This window comes from Osmerus eperlanus, chromosome 14 (genome assembly GCF_963692335.1).
Source record: "Osmerus eperlanus chromosome 14, fOsmEpe2.1, whole genome shotgun sequence".
NCBI lineage: Eukaryota > Metazoa > Chordata > Actinopteri > Osmeriformes > Osmeridae > Osmerus > Osmerus eperlanus.
In genome coordinates, this window is record NC_085031.1 from 16,081,141 (window position 1) to 16,100,288 (window position 19,148).

Consider the following 19,148-nt stretch of genomic DNA (forward strand, 5'->3'; position numbering starts at 1 on the left):
GTGTCCTTGGGCAAGGCACTTCACCCTACTTGCCTCGGGGGGAATGTCCCTGTACTTACTGTAAGTCGCTCTGGATAAGAGCGTCTGCTAAATGACTAAATTTAATGTTACACAACAGCGTGACTTCATCAGAATGGTCCTGGTAAACCGGTTGTGCAGCTTCTCCCTCCCACCCTCCCTCCCTCTCTCCCTCCCTCCCTCCCTCCCTCCCTCCCTCCCTCCCTCCCTCCCTCCCTCCCTCCCTCCCTCCCTCCCTCCCTCCCTCCCTCTCTCCCTCCCTCCCTCCCTCCCTCCCACCCTCCCTCCCTCTCTCCCTCCCTCCCTCCCTCCCTCCCTCCCTCCCTCCCTCCCTCTCTCCCTCCCTCCCTCCCTCTCTCTCTCCCTCCCTCCCTCCCTCCCTCCCTCCCTCCCTCCCTCCCTCCCTCCCTCCCTCCCTCTCTCCGTTATGCATGCTGTACAGTGTGTACACCCATGTCACTGCTGTCTCATGTTGCCATTGTGCTGGGTTCACCAGGAACTAGTTGTCATTTTAACAACAAAGCGATTTCTGAATGACTAGCAAGCCCAGGTCACTAATTAGCACGTCATTATAAATAACGACAAGCATAGAAGGACCTTTATTATGAAAGAAGCTACACACACACTCATTCACAGTATATACTCTAAAACAGTATACACACACACTGACAAAATATAAATGTGCATATCATGTTATGTGAGAGACAGTCAGTTCGCATGAAGGGTATAATCTATCAGAATGATACATTCACATTTCCATGGTCCATATTTTCCTGTTGAGGTTGTTACTGATGCCTTTCCTGCCTGGGTCTTCTGGATGCTTGTCAACCAAGCAGGATAAACTTCTCCTTGATTGTATTGACCCAGAACAGCAGCTGGGGGTAATAAAAAAAGCCATTTCATTAAGTCTTCTGGGAGAGACCACGAGAAAGAAACACTTCAGGGAAAGAGGAGAGAGAGTGACAGAGGGAGGGAGGGAGGGAGGGAGGGAGAGAGAGAGAGAGAGAGAGAGAGAGAGAGAGAGAGAGGGAGAAAGAGGGAGAGAAAGAGGGAGAAGGAGAGAAAGAGAGGGAGAGAGAGGGAGAGAGAGAAGGGGAGAAAGGGAGGGGGAGAGCTGACTTAATTACGGGTCAAAGCCACAACCAAGTGAATACATTGACTGGGGGGCAGTGCAGAATTCTTAGCACCCATAACCTCATAATCCCTGTAACCAAGTGCACTAGATTATACTGTCAACTATAAACAATGACCTGTTATTTATTGACCCCTTAAACTTTCTGCGTGCTACAAAACATGAACCAAATACCCCACACAGTAACATGCCATACTTTTTTGGTCATTTATTAATTGTAGCATATCAAATCATGTTTGTAACAATATTGCAGACATGTTTGTGCGTGGGTGTGTGTGTACCAACGCGTGTGCATGTGTATGCGTGAGTTTGTGTGCATGTGCTCATGTGTGCGCATGTATCAAATCATGAAGACAGCTTGTTTTCCACTTGGCCAGTGCTGCTGTCTGTCAGTCAGTCAGTCACCCCCTCACCCAGTGCACAGTTATGAACCCAGGCTGTCGTCACATACATCAGGCCTCATGTAGTCATTCATGTGGGCTTTTCCCCAGGCCTGGGCCTACAGTACATGTGCATGTTTCTGTGAATGTTATTTTGGTTGCTGGTGTTTTTGTCCTGCGACGGGACCCTTTATTGTCTGATTGGGAAATGAACTGAAGAGGTCTGTTGTGACAGTAATTGAATGAGACAGTCTGGCAGTAGGGTTGGGGGGGAGGAGCGGGACCGTGGTCCACCCCCTCCCCCACCCTCCCCCTCCCCTCCCCCTCCCCTCCCCCTCCCCCTCCCCCTCCCCCTCCCCTCCTCCCTCCTCCCTCCCACCCTCCCTCCCCCTCCCCCTCCTCCTCCCACCCTCCCTCCCCCTCCCCCTCCTCCTCCCTCCCCCCCTCCCTCCCACCCTCCCTCCCCCTCCTCCTCCCTCCCTCCCTCCCTCCCACCCCCTCCCCCCCTCCCTCCCTCCCTCCTGTGCAGTACTGTCAGCCACTAGGACGGTCATCATAAAAAATGGAGAAGTTGTTTATTGTTGTTGTTTGAATTGCCCGCATTAAACCTGTCCTCATTAGCCCCCTGTTAAAGTAAACCGAGAAAGAGAGCGTTCTTAACCTCGCCTATGTCACGGGAAGAATCTGTGGAAACTTCCGAGGTGAGCTCTTCAAAGTGGTTGGTGTGTGGTTTTATTCTCTATGACGGGAGCTTCTCTCGGTGTCCTAATTACAGTTTGATGGAATCCCATGCTGAGTAGCTCTGTATTCAGGGAGCAGGGCAGTCCTCTGTTTCCTGGACGCTGGATAGAGCAACTGTCCCAGATAAACAGAATGACGATTCATTTCTGCCCAAAATATTCCTTCAGTGTTTCATACATTTGAACAGAGCGATGTTATTGAAAATGTCCCAAAAGTTCCAGTGCAATTTGTGCACTGGAGATGAGAGGCTGCAAACTGTTGAGACAAAACGGGTTTGGGGAAAAGGTAGCTGTTGTATCGGGGACAAAGGTTTCCTGCAAGTTAAACGTTAAACAACAGACCTATGTTTCCATGTGCCGTACACGGTAATGGTCTATTCTGATTATCAGTGCAATGTCTATATGTCACAACGGGTCGGGGGAGGGTAGGGGGTGAAATGGTTAAATTAGAATTGTTTTAGGCTACTTTAGTTTTGTTCGAATTGGAATGTCACTTAAGCAGAGCGTTTAATTATCATTGTTTTGCTCCACGTCTTTGTTTTCCAAATGCTATTGAAGTGTAGAAAATCACATTAGGGAGAGAGAGGCAGAACCGGAGAAAGGGAACATAGGGAGGGTTGGAAGGAGGACTGAGGTGTACAGTAAGCTACAGGTCAGTAGTCAGTGAAGCGGTTTTGAGATCGCTGGAGTCCTCTTCAAGTCATCGAAGGTCACAGCTCAACTAACCCATGCTATCAAGGCGGACTGGAGTCGAAAATCTCCCCTTTTTGTGTTAGGTATGGTGGGGTAGGGTAGACAACAATAAAAGTAGAGTGCACAGTTGCAGAATTAACAACAAAGTACTAAATATACCAAATAATACAGAATTAAATATTCACTTTACATCTATAGGGGATACTAAGAGGCTTGGTGTGTTTTGATGCTTTTACTGGCCATATGCCAATAGCTCGTGTTTGCCTGTAAGTTAAGGGACTTGACCGATGTTTTACAAATCAAATGAGTTTGAAAAAGATTTGCATTCATGCAACTGAATTCAGGAAGAGCATTATTTTGTTTGCCCTTGCTGTTTTGGCCCTTAGGTTACTAAGTTTAGCTAATATTTGGACTTGATACAGCTACAGAGTCTAAATAGACCATGTGCTTTGTATCCAGCCTACAGCACAGTCAGATTAACTGGGATGAACTCCGCTGCCCTGCTGCACTGCTGCGGTGAAGCTGTTTGCCTTCAACACAGATGATGTCTCCCAGCTGTGGGTGTGGTCTCCATGGAGACGGGAGCAGGACTGACAGTTTGACAGATGTTTCATCTTCTTAGATGCTCTGCTCCTACAGACCAGGGCACTGCAGGTGTTGGAGATCCAGGTGAATAAAAGGATTGGATCTCACACAGACAGTGTTTTCACCTAAGAGACTTCTTCAATAAGCAAGTGCCTGTTTAGAATGTAGTGAGGTGCTGTCTGGGTTTGTAAGATGCACGATGAGACAGCAAACATGTATTCTGTAGAGGTTTACCTGATAAATTGACCTCCTCTCAAGTCAGCATAGTGCCCAGGACTCTCCACATACCAGAAGTTACTTGTATTGATTACGTCTCTGAATTGGCCCTCTTGCTCTTGATTGTTGACCACAACCCACAGAGCTCTGTCTTGCAGAATTGGAAACAACTATCTTGGCAATTTTCTTTTCTCATGACAGAAGAAAATGAACAGTGCTATTAGGCACATATCCAAAAAACAAGACAGATCTATTCCCGTTGTGGTTGAGTTACTCAATTTAATTAAATTTTTTACACTTTCCCTGTCCTACTAAGAGAGGATGTGATAGTGTTTTTTGTTTTGCTTTGGGGTTCACATTGTAGGTCATTCTCCATCAAATCTCTAACTGAATTTCTTAAATATTAAATATTTCTTAAATATTTCAATTATATCTTAAAAAATAACTATCTTTATGAAATCTCTTCAACTGAATTCATAAGTATTGCTTAAGAATGTCTGTGTGTGTGTGTCCATGTGTGTGTGTGTCCATGTGTGTGTTTGTCCATGTGTGTGTGTGTGTCCATGTGTGTGTTTGTCCGTGTGTGTGTTTGTCCGTGTGTGTGTTTGTCCGTGTGTGTGTTTGTCCGTGTGTGTGTTTGTCCGTGTGTGTGTGTGTTTGTCCGTGTGTGCGTGTTGTCAGATAGGAACTCCGGCCTCTTCTGCACAGCAGAGCCCAGGGTCACGTGCGCTGTGCGTCAGTCTGGATGTCTCTTAGAGGACTCATCCAGCGATGGGCTGTGCGTCAGTCTGGATCTCTCTTAGAGGACTCATCCAGCGATGGGCTGTGCGTCAGTCTGGATCTCTCTTAGAGGACTCATCCAGCGATGGGCTGTGCGTCAGTCTGGATCTCTCTTAGAGGACTCATCCAGCGATGGGCTGTGCGTCAGTCTGGATCTCTCTTAGAGGACTCATCCAGCGATGGGCTGTGCGTCAGTCTGGATCTCTCTTAGAGGACTCATCCAGCGATGGGCTGTGCGTCAGTCTGGATCTCTCTTAGAGGACTCATCCAGCGATGGGCTGTGCGTCAGTCTGGATCTCTCTTAGAGGACTCATCCAGCGATGGGCTGTGCGTCAGTCTGGATCTCTCTTAGAGGACTCATCCAGCGATGGGCTGTGCGTCAGTCTGGATCTCTCTTAGAGGACTCATCCAGCGATGGGCTGTGCGTCAGTCTGGATCTCTCTTAGAGGACTCATCCAGCGATGGGCTGTGCGTCAGTCTGGATCTCTCTTAGAGGACTCATCCAGCGATGGGCTGATCCCAGAGAAGCAGGGTGTTCAGAGGCCTAATGTGTCATGCTCAGTGATGGAGGCCATCCAGGAGACTCTGTCTTTCTCATCAACTGCATCTTACGATTGTGGTTTGAGTAAACACAGCACAGGACTGGAGCCTGTTCACCTCAGTGTGATCTGGATTCAGGGAGGTTAAAATTCAGTGAAGCTAACAACCTTTTAAATACAACTGAACAAGTATTTAGCAACAAAAGGGGATTTTGTGAGAGGGCCTGCCTTTGTTTTTATTCATCCCCAATTCATAACGTTTCATCCCATTTCATGAGAAACTGTGTCACTTTGTCCTCTAATGATTTTGACACTTTCCTGTGACTTTGAATATAGGTCTGCCATTGTTGTAACTGTGTGCGTCAGTGGTGTAAAATATACTCTATGGAGTCGACTCGATTAAGCTCTGATTAAAGAGATAAAAAAGATGCAGTGAAGTGAACGTCCGGTGACTCGGATTCTAAGAAAAGGCCTCCGCGGTGAGTCACACAGCTTCTCTGATTGGTGATTGTCCTCCACCCGTGGTTCAGCGGGACTGTGAATCACCGTGTGGCTTTGGTCGAAATGATGCACGGTTGAAAGTCTGTTTTATAATCATAGTGTCCTTCATTTAGCAGACGCCTTGGTACATAGTGACATGGGGGGAGAGGGAGGGGGAGAGGGAGGGAGGGGGGGAGGAGGGGGAGGGGCAGAGAGGGGAGAGAAGGGGGGGGGGGGTTGTACCTGCGATCTCTCGATCTGACGTCAAACGCTCTAACCACTTAGCTATACCCATCTCTGGGCTTATTATACTCATAGCTCGGTCATCATGAGGCATAAAGTCACAAGCTTTTTACAGTAAACTCAGATCAAAAAGCCTGTGAGAGACTCTCCTGTGTGTTTACACGTGCGCAGGGCTGCTGCCCACGTGACTCTGGCTCGTGGGTTCATGTTGGCGACAGAGTGGCTGATTGCGTCCGCACTCAAGGTTACTTCATATCTCTCCATCTCCCCTCGGTATCTCCTCCTTATTAAACCGGATTTTAAAACGCTGCAGTCAGCCTGCCTGCCTGCCTGCCTGCCTGTCTGTCTGTCTGTCTGTCTGCCTGCCATGGTTATGCAGTGCCTCTCTGCTCAGCCCGGGGGCAAAACAGTGCTGAGTTTTCCCTCATCAGAGGCTGTCTGTCCTGCTGTCCTGTAGTGTCAGTAGATGTGTTATCTAGGAGTTGTTGTGTTATCTCGCTGTTGTCGAGGAGGTCATTACATTTGAGAGTTTTACATTTTATTCATTTACCAGACTCTCTTTTCATTCAAAGAAACAAACAAACAGAGCATACCGAAAGTAAAGCAGAGGACCAGGAATCAGAGGGGCTCAGATCCACAGTTCGAGTGTATTTCTGTGACCAGAGTCAAGGAACGTTCTGTTCCTGTGACTCAGAACGGTCACCTCTGAATGACCAGGCACGGTGAACAAGCACAACACAGTCACCTCTGAATGACCAGGCACGGTGAACAAGCACAACATCTCCTACAGTGTTTGTACCAATAAGATCTCAACTGCCATTGTTGTGCCGGACCTGGCTCTGGCAAGACTAAATCTACTTGACATTTACACACGTGAGTGAATGACTGATAATACTGTTTGTGTCCCCCACTCACACACACCCCAACCTCAACTGACAAACTACAGCACATTCATTTAGTCTGCTGAAATGTGAGTGCTCTATCTTCCAGTCACCTCCAGCAGTGATTTAATACCGTCATTTTCCCATCGAGAGGTGGTAAGTCAGAGAACGTTCATTAAACTTTCACATTTGGTTATTTCACAGTTCCCATACTCCCTGTGTCGTCTTTTTTCTCTCTCCAAGTAAATGTAAAAGAGAAGCTGTTTGATGTGTGTATATACATAGAGAGAGAGAGAGGATTGGGGGGCACTAGAGAGAATTTCTGGCTGATGAACCCAGATCCTGCTTGCTGAGTCAGCCGCTACAGGATTCTCAGCATCGGCTCCTGCTGTGTTTGTGTTTGGTTCCTCTGACCAGCACACAAACACATAAATCACCTGGCTGTCTGCCGTCAAGGATCTGTCTTGGTCAGCCTGGTTGCCGAGGCCGTCGACGTGGTTACGCTTGAGGGGACTGTAACTGTCTGTGCTGTTGTTTTGGAAAGGATGTCAAAGATACTTTTTATTCCATGTATTATGCAGCTGTGTATCTCCAGGTCAAAGGTTAGAACGGGGAGAACTGATTGGTCAAGGGCCTTCTTACTTTGTTTGGTACAATGTTAGTCCAACCTTTTATGCATTGGCTTTTAGTGATGTGGATAAGAGTTGTCGGTTGTAATCAGTAGATAAACAAAGTGTTTCTATATTCAGAGTACTCTAATGGCAAGGTTTTTCTAATTTCCAAAACTGCTTTACAGTTATGAATCCAAATGCAATTTGCAGAAGTCAAAAGGGTCATGGTTTGTGTGATGAATCATGAGTTATTAGTCACAGCTCTCACGATAATAGACAAAAATCATTCATCAACTAAATCCGACTAAACTTTGGATAATAACTTATTCTAATCACACTCATTTATCATCAAAATGGCAGCATGAAAGATATACTCCATCTTTTCAGTTCAACAAATAATCCGAAAAAGTCCCTTTTGGTTAGAGGAGAGCGACACTTTTCATCTGATATGTGTCGTGATCTCTGCTCAGAGTTGAAGATCCCGAACTTTCAGCGGAGGCCAAAAACCAACAAAGTATTTCTAAAAGCCCACGGGCAAGATATCTTTAAGAAGATGTATGTTACGCCTGTGTCCCCAAGCTATCCTGATCACAGAAGGTATCCCAAGCATGAAACGAGAAAATTAAAAATCAACTCAGCCCTCTGGAGTAATCAGTCAGCATTTTCTGTTGGCGCTGTTGGTCTCTCTAGAACATTTAGAGGCAGAATGTGTCACAAACCCGACAGTAATTATTGCAACCCTGCGACATCAGCGATACACACAGCGGTACCTTTCTGCAGACTGTGAAAACAATAACTTGAGTGTGTTGAATTTCCACTATTTTTGTGCCGCCTCAAGCAGTCAGCACTTCCATCTGTTTTAACGGAATAATACGCACCCTGTCAAAGCAGAAGAAAAGGATGGGAATCATTAATGAGAAATGTTGAACTATTTTCTGTGTGTGTTTGGTTCTAAGTGAATAAAACATCAAGTGTTCTGCCTGCAGTACACTCGGGTGTGGATCCCTGACCCGGAGGAGGTGTGGAAGGCAGCAGAGATCACCAGGGACTACAAGGAAGGAGATCCCATCTTGCACCTCAAACTTGAAGATGAATCGGTAAGCTCATTCCAACCCACCAGTTCAAGACACCCATGTGTAAAAAAAAAAGATGGAGAAGAGATTACCGTTTTATGATCCGTGAGGAGAGACTGCATAGGTGATCGAAACAGCCAGATGACCTGTGGAATGTGGTTTTTATAACCTTGTTCGTGACTGTTGCTCCTTGATCTCAAGAGTGACAGACAGTTTCAACACACCAACACTACACCTGCTGCCTCGACTGGCTCTTTGACTTTGAGATCTCCACCGCTGATATCTTCAGTCTGACAGTTGAACGCTTTTACCATCTTCTCAAACGTCTCGTGTTGTGACCTCTCTGCCTCGTCAGACTCTGGAGTACCACATCGGGCCCAAACACAACGTCCTCCCGTTCCTCCGTAACCCCGACATCCTGGTGGGAGAGAACGACCTCACGGCGCTCAGCTACCTGCACGAGCCGGCCGTCCTGCACAACCTCAAAGTCCGCTTCCTGGAGTCCAACCACATCTACACATACTGTGGTGAGTGACCTGACCTGTCTGCACATGCTCCGTGACCTGACCTGGTTGCACATGCTCCCTGACCTGTCTGCACATGCTCCCTGACCTGACCTGTCTGCACATGCTCCCTGACCTGACCTGTCTGCACATGCTCCCTGACCTGTCTGCACATGCTCACTGACCTGACCTGTCTGCACATGCTCCCTGACCTGACCTGTCTGCACATGCTCCCTGACCTGTCTGCACATGCTCCCTGACCTGACCTGTCTGCACATGCTCCCTGACCTGTCTGCACATGCTCCCTGACCTGACCTGTCTGCACATGCTCCCTGACCTGACCTGTCTGCACATGCTCCCTGACCTGTCTGCACATGCTCCCTGACCTGACCTGTCTGCACATGCTCCCTGTCATGTCTGCACATGCTCCCTGACCTGACCTGTCTGCACATGCTCCCTGTCATGTCTGCACATGCTCCCTGTCATGTCTGCACATGCTCCCTGACCTGACCTGTCTGCACATGCTCCCTGTCATGTCTGCACATGCTCCCTGACCTGACCTGTCTGCACATGCTCCCTGACCTGACCTGTCTGCACATGCTCCCTGACCTGTCTGCACATGCTCCCTGACCTGACCTGTCTGCACATGCTCCCTGACCTGTCTGCACATGCTCCCTGTCCTGTCTGCACATGCTCCCTGACCTGACCTGTCTGCACATGCTCCCTGTCCTGTCTGCACATGCTCCCTGACTTGTCTGCACATGCTCCCTGACCTGACCTGTCTGCACATGCTCCCTGACCTGTCTGCACATGCTCCCTGACCTGACCTGTCTGCACATGCACCCTGACCTGACCTGTTTCCCATCTGCACATGCTGACCTTGAACATCCAAGAAGAGGCCTTGTCAATAAAAACAAGAGTCACTAGAAAAGGGTGTTCCTCAGTACACAGAACACACTGAAAGTAAAACTTTTTTTACTGGCAGTCTTCAACCGCCAGGCTTGATAATGACCCCAAGCTTAAGTCGCATTGATTTGAAACAGCCACTCAGTTAGCATGAGCAGCATCTGGAATGCAGCCTCATAGAGGCAGACAAAGGCTGGTTGAGCGAAGGCAGTCTGGGATGGCATCGCTGGCACTGTTCATAGACGTGGGCATGTGTTTATTAGGGGATGTCTGTCCCCATGGTAACCACGACAAGGCATTGACTGGGTAAACCGTCCACATTCCTCTGGTCATCTGGCAGTTTTTATTCGTGTTTCTGTGCGATTTGGCCTTACTGCCTATGGCCAGCATTACAGTATAACATTGTATCGTACAGGAAACATTTGGATATTACTGTCGATAACGAAAAGCAGTAATGCATCTGGGTCATTCTCCAGAGGAATCCATCCATTTTTATCACGTGCGCATCTTTCCCCGCAAACAATTCACCATTCTGATCCCGTGGGCGGGATTTCCAGTGAGATGCAAGAGTGTTTGTGCGTGCTGGGAGGTAATTGTGAAGAGCAGAACGCGTGTCCAGATGGCTGAGTGTCCGCTCTGAGTGTCCGCTCTGAGTGTCCGCTCTGAGTGTCCGCTCTGAGTGTCCGCTCTGAGTGTCCGCTCTGAGTGTCCGTTCTGTGCTCCTCCTGTGCTGCAGGGATCGTGCTGGTGGCCATCAACCCGTACGAGCAGCTGCAGATCTATGGGGAGGAGGTCATCAACGCCTACAGCGGGCAGAACATGGGCGACATGGACCCTCACATCTTCGCCGTGGCTGAGGAGGCCTACAAGCAGATGGGCAGGTACGAACGACCACCTGCGTGGGAACTGTTGTTAGAGCTACACAACTACTATTAGAGCTACACAACTACAGTTACAACTACAATTAAAGCTACACAACTACAGTGAGAGCTGCACAACTATATATAGAGCTGCACAACTAGCTTCATTACTGTTGTTAGAGCTTTTCATCTGTTGTTAGAGCTTCAAAATTACGGATAAAGCTGCAGTGAGTGTCGCCGCCAGTATGTATAGCAGTCCCCTCGTTAAGTCAAAACAGTTTTACAAAACAGTATGAGGGACATGTTTACGGGCTCCCAGCTGAACCCTGGAGGAGCAACGCTTCGTGTGGAGCCGCAGAACCACAGCGGTCTGCATCGGTGTGGTCGTGCGGGGCGTGGGCGGATGATTGTAGTTCTCAGCCACATGTCACTGACGCCCTCCTCCCCAATGCGTCCCCCGCCGGGAGGAGAACCGCAAATCAACGCACGCATCAAGCTATAATCACAACCCACATCGTGGCACCGGCTCACTAAGGTTTTATCCATGTGTAACAGATAGTGTGTGTGTGTGTTAATCTTGTGGCGTTTATACATTGTTTGATGTAGGTTAGGCTTATTTTTAACTGGGTTCGATTGTACTGCCAGGTCCATCCTTCGAAGCGAGACTGGAACCAGGATCGGTTCTCTCTTTCAGTGTGATTCCGGAACATCCCAAACATCGTTCAGTCATCCAAGCGGCCATGCTAGGCTTGGAAGGAAGCCTGCAGGGCCGTTTCCCAGTCGTGTCTCGTGTAGTTCCATAAGTGTAGATGTCCACGCTCTGTCTCAGTCTGCCAGGTGCTGAGGCAGACCATCAGGGGAGAGGGAGAGGACGTGACAGGGGGCTGAGGAGAGCTTGTCCACTAAGTGACACCATGATCAGAATGTACAGTAGTGCTTTTAGCAGGAAGTGAAGTCGTGGATCCACTGCTGTGTGGCTACACAGGGAATGGTTGAAAAAATGTGTTCAAAAAGTTTAACTGTTCTCTGCCCACTTTCCCTCCTTCTCTTCCTCTTCACCGTCCTCCACACCCCCCCTCCTTCCTGTCTCCCCTCCTTCCCATCTTACCCTCCTTCCTGTCTCCCCCCCCTTCCTGTACTCTCTCCTATATCCTGTCCTCCCCCCCTCCTTCCCATCTTCCCCTCCTTCCTGTCTCCCCCCCCTTCCTGTACTCTCTCCTATATCCTGTCCTCCCCCCCTCCTTCCCATCTTCCCCTCCTTCCTGTCTCCCCCCCCTTCCTGTACTCTCTCCTATATCCTGTCCTCTCCCCTCCTTTCTGTCTTCCCCTCCTCCCTCCTCCGTCCTCCCTCGCTCCGCAGGGACGAGAGGAACCAGTCCATCATCGTGAGCGGGGAGTCGGGGGCGGGGAAGACCGTGTCCGCTAAGTACGCCATGCGTTTCTTCGCCACGGTGGGAGGGTCGGCCAATGACACTAACGTGGAGGAGAAAGTCCTGGCCTCCAGCCCCATCATGGAGGTGAGACGAACTTTGTATGTTTATGTGACACAAGACACGTAGCCGTCAAAAATCTTTGTTCTTTTCTCTCTTTCTATCTTTCTATCTCCCTCCCTCTCTTTTTTTTTATATCTATTCATGTGTTTATTTTACAGGCGATAGGAAATGCAAAGACAACACGCAATGACAACAGCAGTCGGTTTGGGAAGTACATCCAGATTGGTTTTGACAGGCGTTATCACATCATAGGTGCCAACATGCGCACCTACCTCCTGGAGAAGTCCAGGGTGGTCTTTCAGGTACAACCTCAAAAGAGTGCTGAGTTTTGCTGTTTCCGCCTCCGAGACCTACGTCTACTGCACTAGCTAGGTACTAGCTAGACTGTGCTAGCTAGACTGTACTAGCTAGACTGTACTAGCAAGGTACTAGCTAGACTGTACTTGCTAGACTGTACTTGCTAAACTGTACTAGCTAGACTGTACTATCTAGACTGTTCTTGCTAGACTGTACTTGCTAGACTGTACTTGCTAGACTGTACTTGCTAAACTGTACTAGCTAGACTGTACTAGCTAGACTGTACTTGCTACACTGTACTTGCTAAACTGTACTAGCCAGACTGTACTTGCTAGACTGTACTAGCTAGACTGTACTAGCTAGGTTTCTTGACGTGTGGGACTCACCCATCACCTACGTACGAACTGCAGTGATGCAATGCGGTGTGATTCCTGTAGTGTAATTATTGGTCTTTTTTTTTTAGGCTGAGGATGAGAGGAATTACCACATATTCTACCAGCTCTGTGCCTCCGCTACCTTACCGGAGTTCAAAGACCTGGCCCTGAGTAAGTGTCTCTTTGGGAGTTCAGTTCAGTTTCTCCTCCGTGGGGAAAACCACTCGGCACAGATTTTGTGATATATTTCAGATATTTCTTCGTATTGCCATGTCTTATTCAACAGAGCAGCATGTTCTTAAAAATGAATCTTTTACAGGGTAGTGTTTGATGTGCAATTGGTAATCGAGAATACATATAATGCATTTTTAATACACTTTCCATTCTGGACCTCCTGCTTTAGTTCAATTGTAACTTTATATTTCATATTGTTCATGTCACATAACACTGTGAGAAACTTAAATAATAAAATTTATTTATGGAAGTTCTCTGCTAGCATCCACTTAGTTTGCCAGTTGTACTTTTTACTACCTAAACTGTTATTGTAGTTTATGCCACAACAAAACCGTTTCCTCCCATGCCCTCTCCTTTCCCTGCGGCGCCTCTTAGGTATTAAACAAAGATGAAACATGAACATAACAGTTCATGTTACCATCTTCTTATTGGTTTAAGGCTTAGTTAAACTTTAGAGTGTATGTGCGTTGCTGTAGGAGCTTTTTTTTCTTCATAAGAACATGTGCTTTGATCTGGTCCTCCCTCCCCTGTCTCTCTCCTGTGTGTGTCTGTGTGTGTGTGTGTCTCTCTCTCTCTCCCACGCTCACAGCAAGTGCTGAGGACTTCACTTTCACCTCTCTCGGGGAGAACATTTTCATCGAGGGGGTCAACGACGCTAAAGACTTTGAGAAGACGAGAGAGGCCTTCACATTGCTGGGTAGGCGTAGGAATTGACGGCTGCAATTGTAGCGTGAGACAGTACTGAATAGGCTGCCATTTCTTTCCGCTTTAATCCTGGTAAACGGTACTTTTCCGCTTCCCGGCAGGATGTGTTCGATGATGCGTTTCCTGTTCCTGTTTGCAGGGGTTAAGGAGAGCAGCCAGAGCAGCATCTACCGGGTCATGGCCTCCATCCTCCACCTGGGCAATGTGGAGATCTCCTCCGAGAGAGACGGAGAATCCTGCCACATATCAGTACGTCTCGCTCTGATTGGCCCGTTTGTCCGCCCTCGTCCTGGAGACCAGAGTTTATTTTTCTAATTGTTTGTCTGTGTGTGTGTCTGGGTGTGGCTCTGTATGTGTCTGTGTGTGTGTCTGTATGTGCGTTTGCATCTGTGTGTGTGTGTGTGTGTGCCTGTGTGTGCCCGCTTCTCTCTGTGTGTGTGTGTGTGTGTGCCTGCGCGTGCCCGCTTCTCTGTGTGTGTGTGTGTGTGCCTTCCAATCCCAGAGAGAAGACCCACACCTGGGTCACTTCTGCCGCCTGCTGGGGGTGGAGCTGGAGCAGATGGAGCACTGGCTGTGCCACAGGAAGCTGGTCACCACCTCGGAGACCTACGTGAAGAACATGTCCCGCAAGCAGGCCGGTAACGCCCGCAACGCCCTCGCCAAGCACATCTACGCTCACATGTTCGACTGGATCGTGGAACACGTTAACCTGGCCCTGCAGACTTCCTTCAAGCAGCACTCCTTCATCGGGGTGCTGGATATCTACGGGTGAGTGTGCGTAGGGGGGAGAAAGAATGGTCTGTCTGGATTTTGCAATCTGGGTAATGGGAATTAGTCAGAGCTGCTGACAAAAGTGAAATGTAACACCGTACAGAACGAGTGGCCCAGATCAAAAACACGAAGGTATAGTCTTATTCCTAAATCTCCTTCCTCTCAGCCAGTTGACGAACGTATAAATCCGGAACTTAGACGGAAGTCGCTCCGTATATGGTGACAGAACTTATTTTCTTTCACACCAGGCTGCTTTTAACAAGTAACGAGCAAGTTCATAAACTCCTAGGCGCAAGTAGAATCTGAACAGAACCAAAAGTCCTGGCTGGTGCAAGCTGCTGCCTTGCTTTGTGAGTGGCGTGTCCTAGGCCAGGGGGGTCCTAGTCCTCGCTGCTTGTTAGTGAGCTGTGACATCCACGCAGCACAGCTTCTCTCCATTTTTCATCTCCCCTCGGCTCTGTCACATTGCGTTCCCTGCAAAGGCAAAGAACACAGCTTTCTTGGTATTGAGAGTGTTTGTGTGTGTGTTTGTACACAATGGAAAGCATGAGGTGTGGAAGAGGTGAGAAAGATGTGTGTTGATGAAACACACACACACACACCTTTCTCTCCCTCTCTCTCTCTCCCTCTCCCTCTCTCTCTCCCTCTCTCTCCCTCATTCACACACACACACACACACACTCCTTTCTCTCTCTCTCTCTCTCTCTCTCTCTCTCTCTCTTCTCTCTCTCTCTCTCTCTCTCTCTCTCTCTCTCTCTCTCTCTCTCTCTCTCTCTCTCTCTCTCTCCCTCATTCACACACACACACACACATTCTTAACTGTCCATTGTGGAATGAGCTTGTCCCTGGTGTCTTTGATCTATATTGACAAAGGTAGCTTCTCCTTTTCCCTGCTAGAGCCTGTTTGACTGCTAACCTAATTGGTTGTCTACTGTGGTTCAGATTATTGATCAACTGTGGAGGTGTGTGGGGAGAGATACCAAGCTAGAAACCTTCTAGTAAAAAAATGTTTGCAGAGCCTAACTGCCTTGTATTGCCTTGATTTGGAGACATTTAAGGATTGTAAGACTTTAAACTGACTGAGTTTTATCCATTGGATTCAGAATCTAACATTCTTGTCATTCTCCATCTGTCCGTAGATTTGAGACTTTTGAGGTGAACAGCTTTGAGCAGTTCTGCATCAACTATGCCAACGAGAAACTGCAGCAACAGTTCAACCAGGTAAGCCACAGGATCAGTCACAGTATGTACAGTGATTGCATTGATTTGAGAATTCCCTCACCGTTTACTATGGAAAAAGACGCTTTGTGTCAAATAATAATGTGACAGATCGTGATTAGGCATTATTCCTGTGGTGTAACAGGAAGAACTGTATGACTACTTTACATGGCGCATGATGAACAAGGTGTCACGGGTTCCAGACACCGCGGACACTAAGCTGTTTTTGGAAAGCGGCGCCTGCTAAATGAATAAATATATCTGACCCCGCGTCTCTCCCCAACCTGCTTCTCCCAGCACGTCTTCAAGCTGGAGCAGGAGGAGTACGTGAAGGAGCAGATCCCCTGGACCCTCATCGACTTCTACGACAACCAGCCCTGCATCGACCTCATCGAGGCCCGGCTGGGAGTGCTGGACCTGCTGGATGAGGAGTGCAAGGTTGGGAGCGTGGACGCTGGAAGACAGACCAGAGCCTGAGGCTAACGCCCCCTGACCTCTGACAGCTGGGCTCTCTCTCTGCTGACCCTCTGAGCTCGATAGGGATAGGGATAGGGATAGGGAGGAGAGAGGGAGAGGGAGAGGGAGAGGAGAGGAGAGGAGAGGGAGAGGGAGAGGGAGAGGGAGAGGGAGAGGAGGGAGGGAGGGAGGGAGGGAGGGAGGAGGGAGGGAGGAGGGAGGGAGGAGAGAGAGGGAGGGAGGGAGGGAGGGAGGGAGAGACATACAGCGAAGGGGCCCAGGCCGGGATTCAAACCCAGGCTTTAGCTGTGCTTAGGCCAGTCTATCCTAAAGGGGTCCTATTCACAAATGGAGAGCATTGCTAAGATCAGACATAAAGGTTATCGGTCTTCTATATCAAAGGTGATGGCAGAGATTTAAAAGGGGGTTCTAGGCATTGAGGTGGAAAGTAGAAACTGCAGAGCCATGTTTTTTTTTTTATCCAAACATTCGGATTCTGTTAAGGGGCTTCATCCTGCGCTCGTCTGCAGCCTGTCTCTCCTTTACTCTGCGTCCTGATCTTTATCAGGGTAAACGCCTTCGGAACAAAACAGATTACTTATTTATTCTAAGCATCCTGTCTCATCGCAAAGCCCTTTGAAGTTACTGATGATAACTTGGAGCCTCTTCACAAGGATAGGCTTAATTGTTATTCGGAGCGCAGGTAACCCGGATAAAAAGTTTTATACAAAATCCCATCTCTCATTTGTCTTTTCTTTCTATTCTCCGTCTCTCTCTCTCTCTCTCTCTCTCTCTCTCTCTCTCTCTCTCCTCTCTCTCTCTCTCTCTCTCTCTCTCTCTCTCTCTCTCCCTCTCTCCATAGTCTCCCTCTCTCCATATCTCTCGCTCCCTCTCTCTCTCCCTATCTCTCTCTTTCTCCCTCTCTCTCCATATCTCTCTCTCTTTCTTTCTCCCTCTCTCTCTCCATATCTCTCTCTCTCTCTCTCGTCTCCCTCTCTCTCCCTATCTCTCTCTCTCGCTCCCTCTCTCTCTCTCTCGCTCCCTCTCTCTCTCCCTATCTCTCTCTCTCGCTCCCTCTCTCTCCCTATCTCTCTCTCTCTCTCTCCCTATCTCTCTCTCTCGCCTCCCTCTCCTCCCACAGGTGCCCAAAGGAACAGATCAGAACTGGGCCCAGAAGCTGTACAGCCAGCACTCCAGCAGTGTACACTTCCAGAAGCCACGCATGTCCAACGTGTCTTTCGTCATCATTCACTTCGCTGATAAGGTGAGAAGAACCAGCGGGCATCATGGAGCGCCGTATCCAGTGAAGGAAAGCTGTCCACTGCGACTGTAACCATGGGGAGGGTCTTGAGTTACACGCCAAAACAGATTGGTCCCCATGTCAGTGTGACTGAACAGCTTCCATATATTCCAGTTAGTCATATGTTGACAATTGACTTTTATAGTACATTGTACATCCTGATTTAAGGGCAATGCCTGAAACGAGCGCTGAGTGAGTCAGAATGTGTTCATCTCCCAGGAGACTTGGAGTGCTCTAACAGGAAGTCATGTTCGGGGCTGGTTTAAACTCGTTTCCCTGCATTAGATATTTCAGATACTGTGGTGAGAAGAGTGCCTTGTTTGGGAGAGCAAAAATATGTGTGGTAGTTTCAGATTGTTAATAACCTCTGCTGTTCTTGCCTCGGGGATGATAATTTCGTCACTATACAGAATCTTGTATAGCATCGACAATGTGTAGTGACTTAATTGCACAATTTCAACATTATGTTAATCGATTCTTATGATTACACATTAAGAAGGAGCAGAATCCCGAGAGGTTTCTTTGGTGCACGTTTAACATGAAGTTTAATAGATCTTATTCAGTTTCCCCACGACTAAACCCTTGCTTCTCCTGCAGGTGAAACACTCTCACATATCATTACTGTACAGAGCCCTTGGCGTCTTTGGTGTTTATTTTCATAACAACGTTCGAAAGATGTTGTTAACCAGAGTCAGTCTTCTGAGGCTTTGCTTCCCCCGCAGGTGGAGTACCAGTGTGATGGGTTCCTGGAGAAGAACAGAGACACCGTCTACGAGGAGCAGATCAACATCCTGAAGGCCAGTAAGGTGAGGCTGAATCATCCAAACATGACTGGGGAATGGCTCAGTGGTTAGAGCTTAACTGTTGATGAAGAGGTTGCAGGTTCAAATCACCCCTCACGTATTTTGCATTGTTCCGGATAAATGAAAGCACCCGTTAAATGAAGACATTTATTCAGTAGACACTTTTATTGCATAAGTTACGTTAATTTACATTCTTACACCTTAACTGAATACCAACCTTAAGAACAATAATGAGATTGAATTACCCTAAGGCTTGGCTATACTCCCTTGCTCGGTATGTCGTATAAACCAGCCTTCACGCCCCAAATACCTTCTCACAGAACACCCAATACAGGAAGTCGATCACAAACAGACGGTCGATAAGATTTCTTTTTTTTCCTTCTTCTTTGTAAATATTTTAGCGCTCACTGTGTCCGTAGTGTCTGGAAGAACTGGCACCAACACGAGACTTTGATCTCATTCGTTTTTGCTGAAGAAGGTCTCAGTATAAGAGAGGTTGAACGCAAATCTAAATCCGTTCATCTGATTGTGATGGGGCTTTCACTAGGACCTGTCACTATGCCTGGAGGGCAGGGCTCACCATAGAAAAGCACTATTGTTAACGCCAGACCGACGACCTAGAAACGCCACAGATGAACTATACATAAAGTCTTTCTATATGTGATCTTTGTACATGAACTCTTTAAATACAAACTCTATATGAACTGTGTATATACTACAGGATCATATTTTTAGATATTAACTTTTTAGATGTGAACTTTGTATATGAACTTTTTACGCATAAACTCTTTATATAAGAAATCTTCGGAGGGTGTAAAGTGTACTGTAAATGCTAATGTATAGTTAGTAAATGATGT

The 19,148-nt window shown here is 47.9% G+C and overlaps 1 protein-coding gene across 1 annotated transcript in view; it reads left to right on the forward strand.

Moving 5' to 3' along the window:
* The window catches only part of myo5b (myosin VB), a 38,004-nt gene that overhangs the window by 5,632 nt on the left and 13,224 nt on the right, over nt 1–19,148 (forward strand). Inside the window, 13 exon segments of the mRNA XM_062478235.1 lie at nt 8,285–8,395; nt 8,727–8,898; nt 10,517–10,661; nt 12,001–12,157; nt 12,292–12,435; nt 12,894–12,975; nt 13,628–13,735; nt 13,883–13,992; nt 14,246–14,511; nt 15,654–15,735; nt 16,030–16,170; nt 17,330–17,452; nt 18,211–18,337. Coding sequence (XP_062334219.1) covers nt 8,285–8,395; nt 8,727–8,898; nt 10,517–10,661; nt 12,001–12,157; nt 12,292–12,435; nt 12,894–12,975; nt 13,628–13,735; nt 13,883–13,992; nt 14,246–14,511; nt 15,654–15,735; nt 16,030–16,170; nt 17,330–17,452; nt 18,211–18,337 — 1,768 coding nt within the window.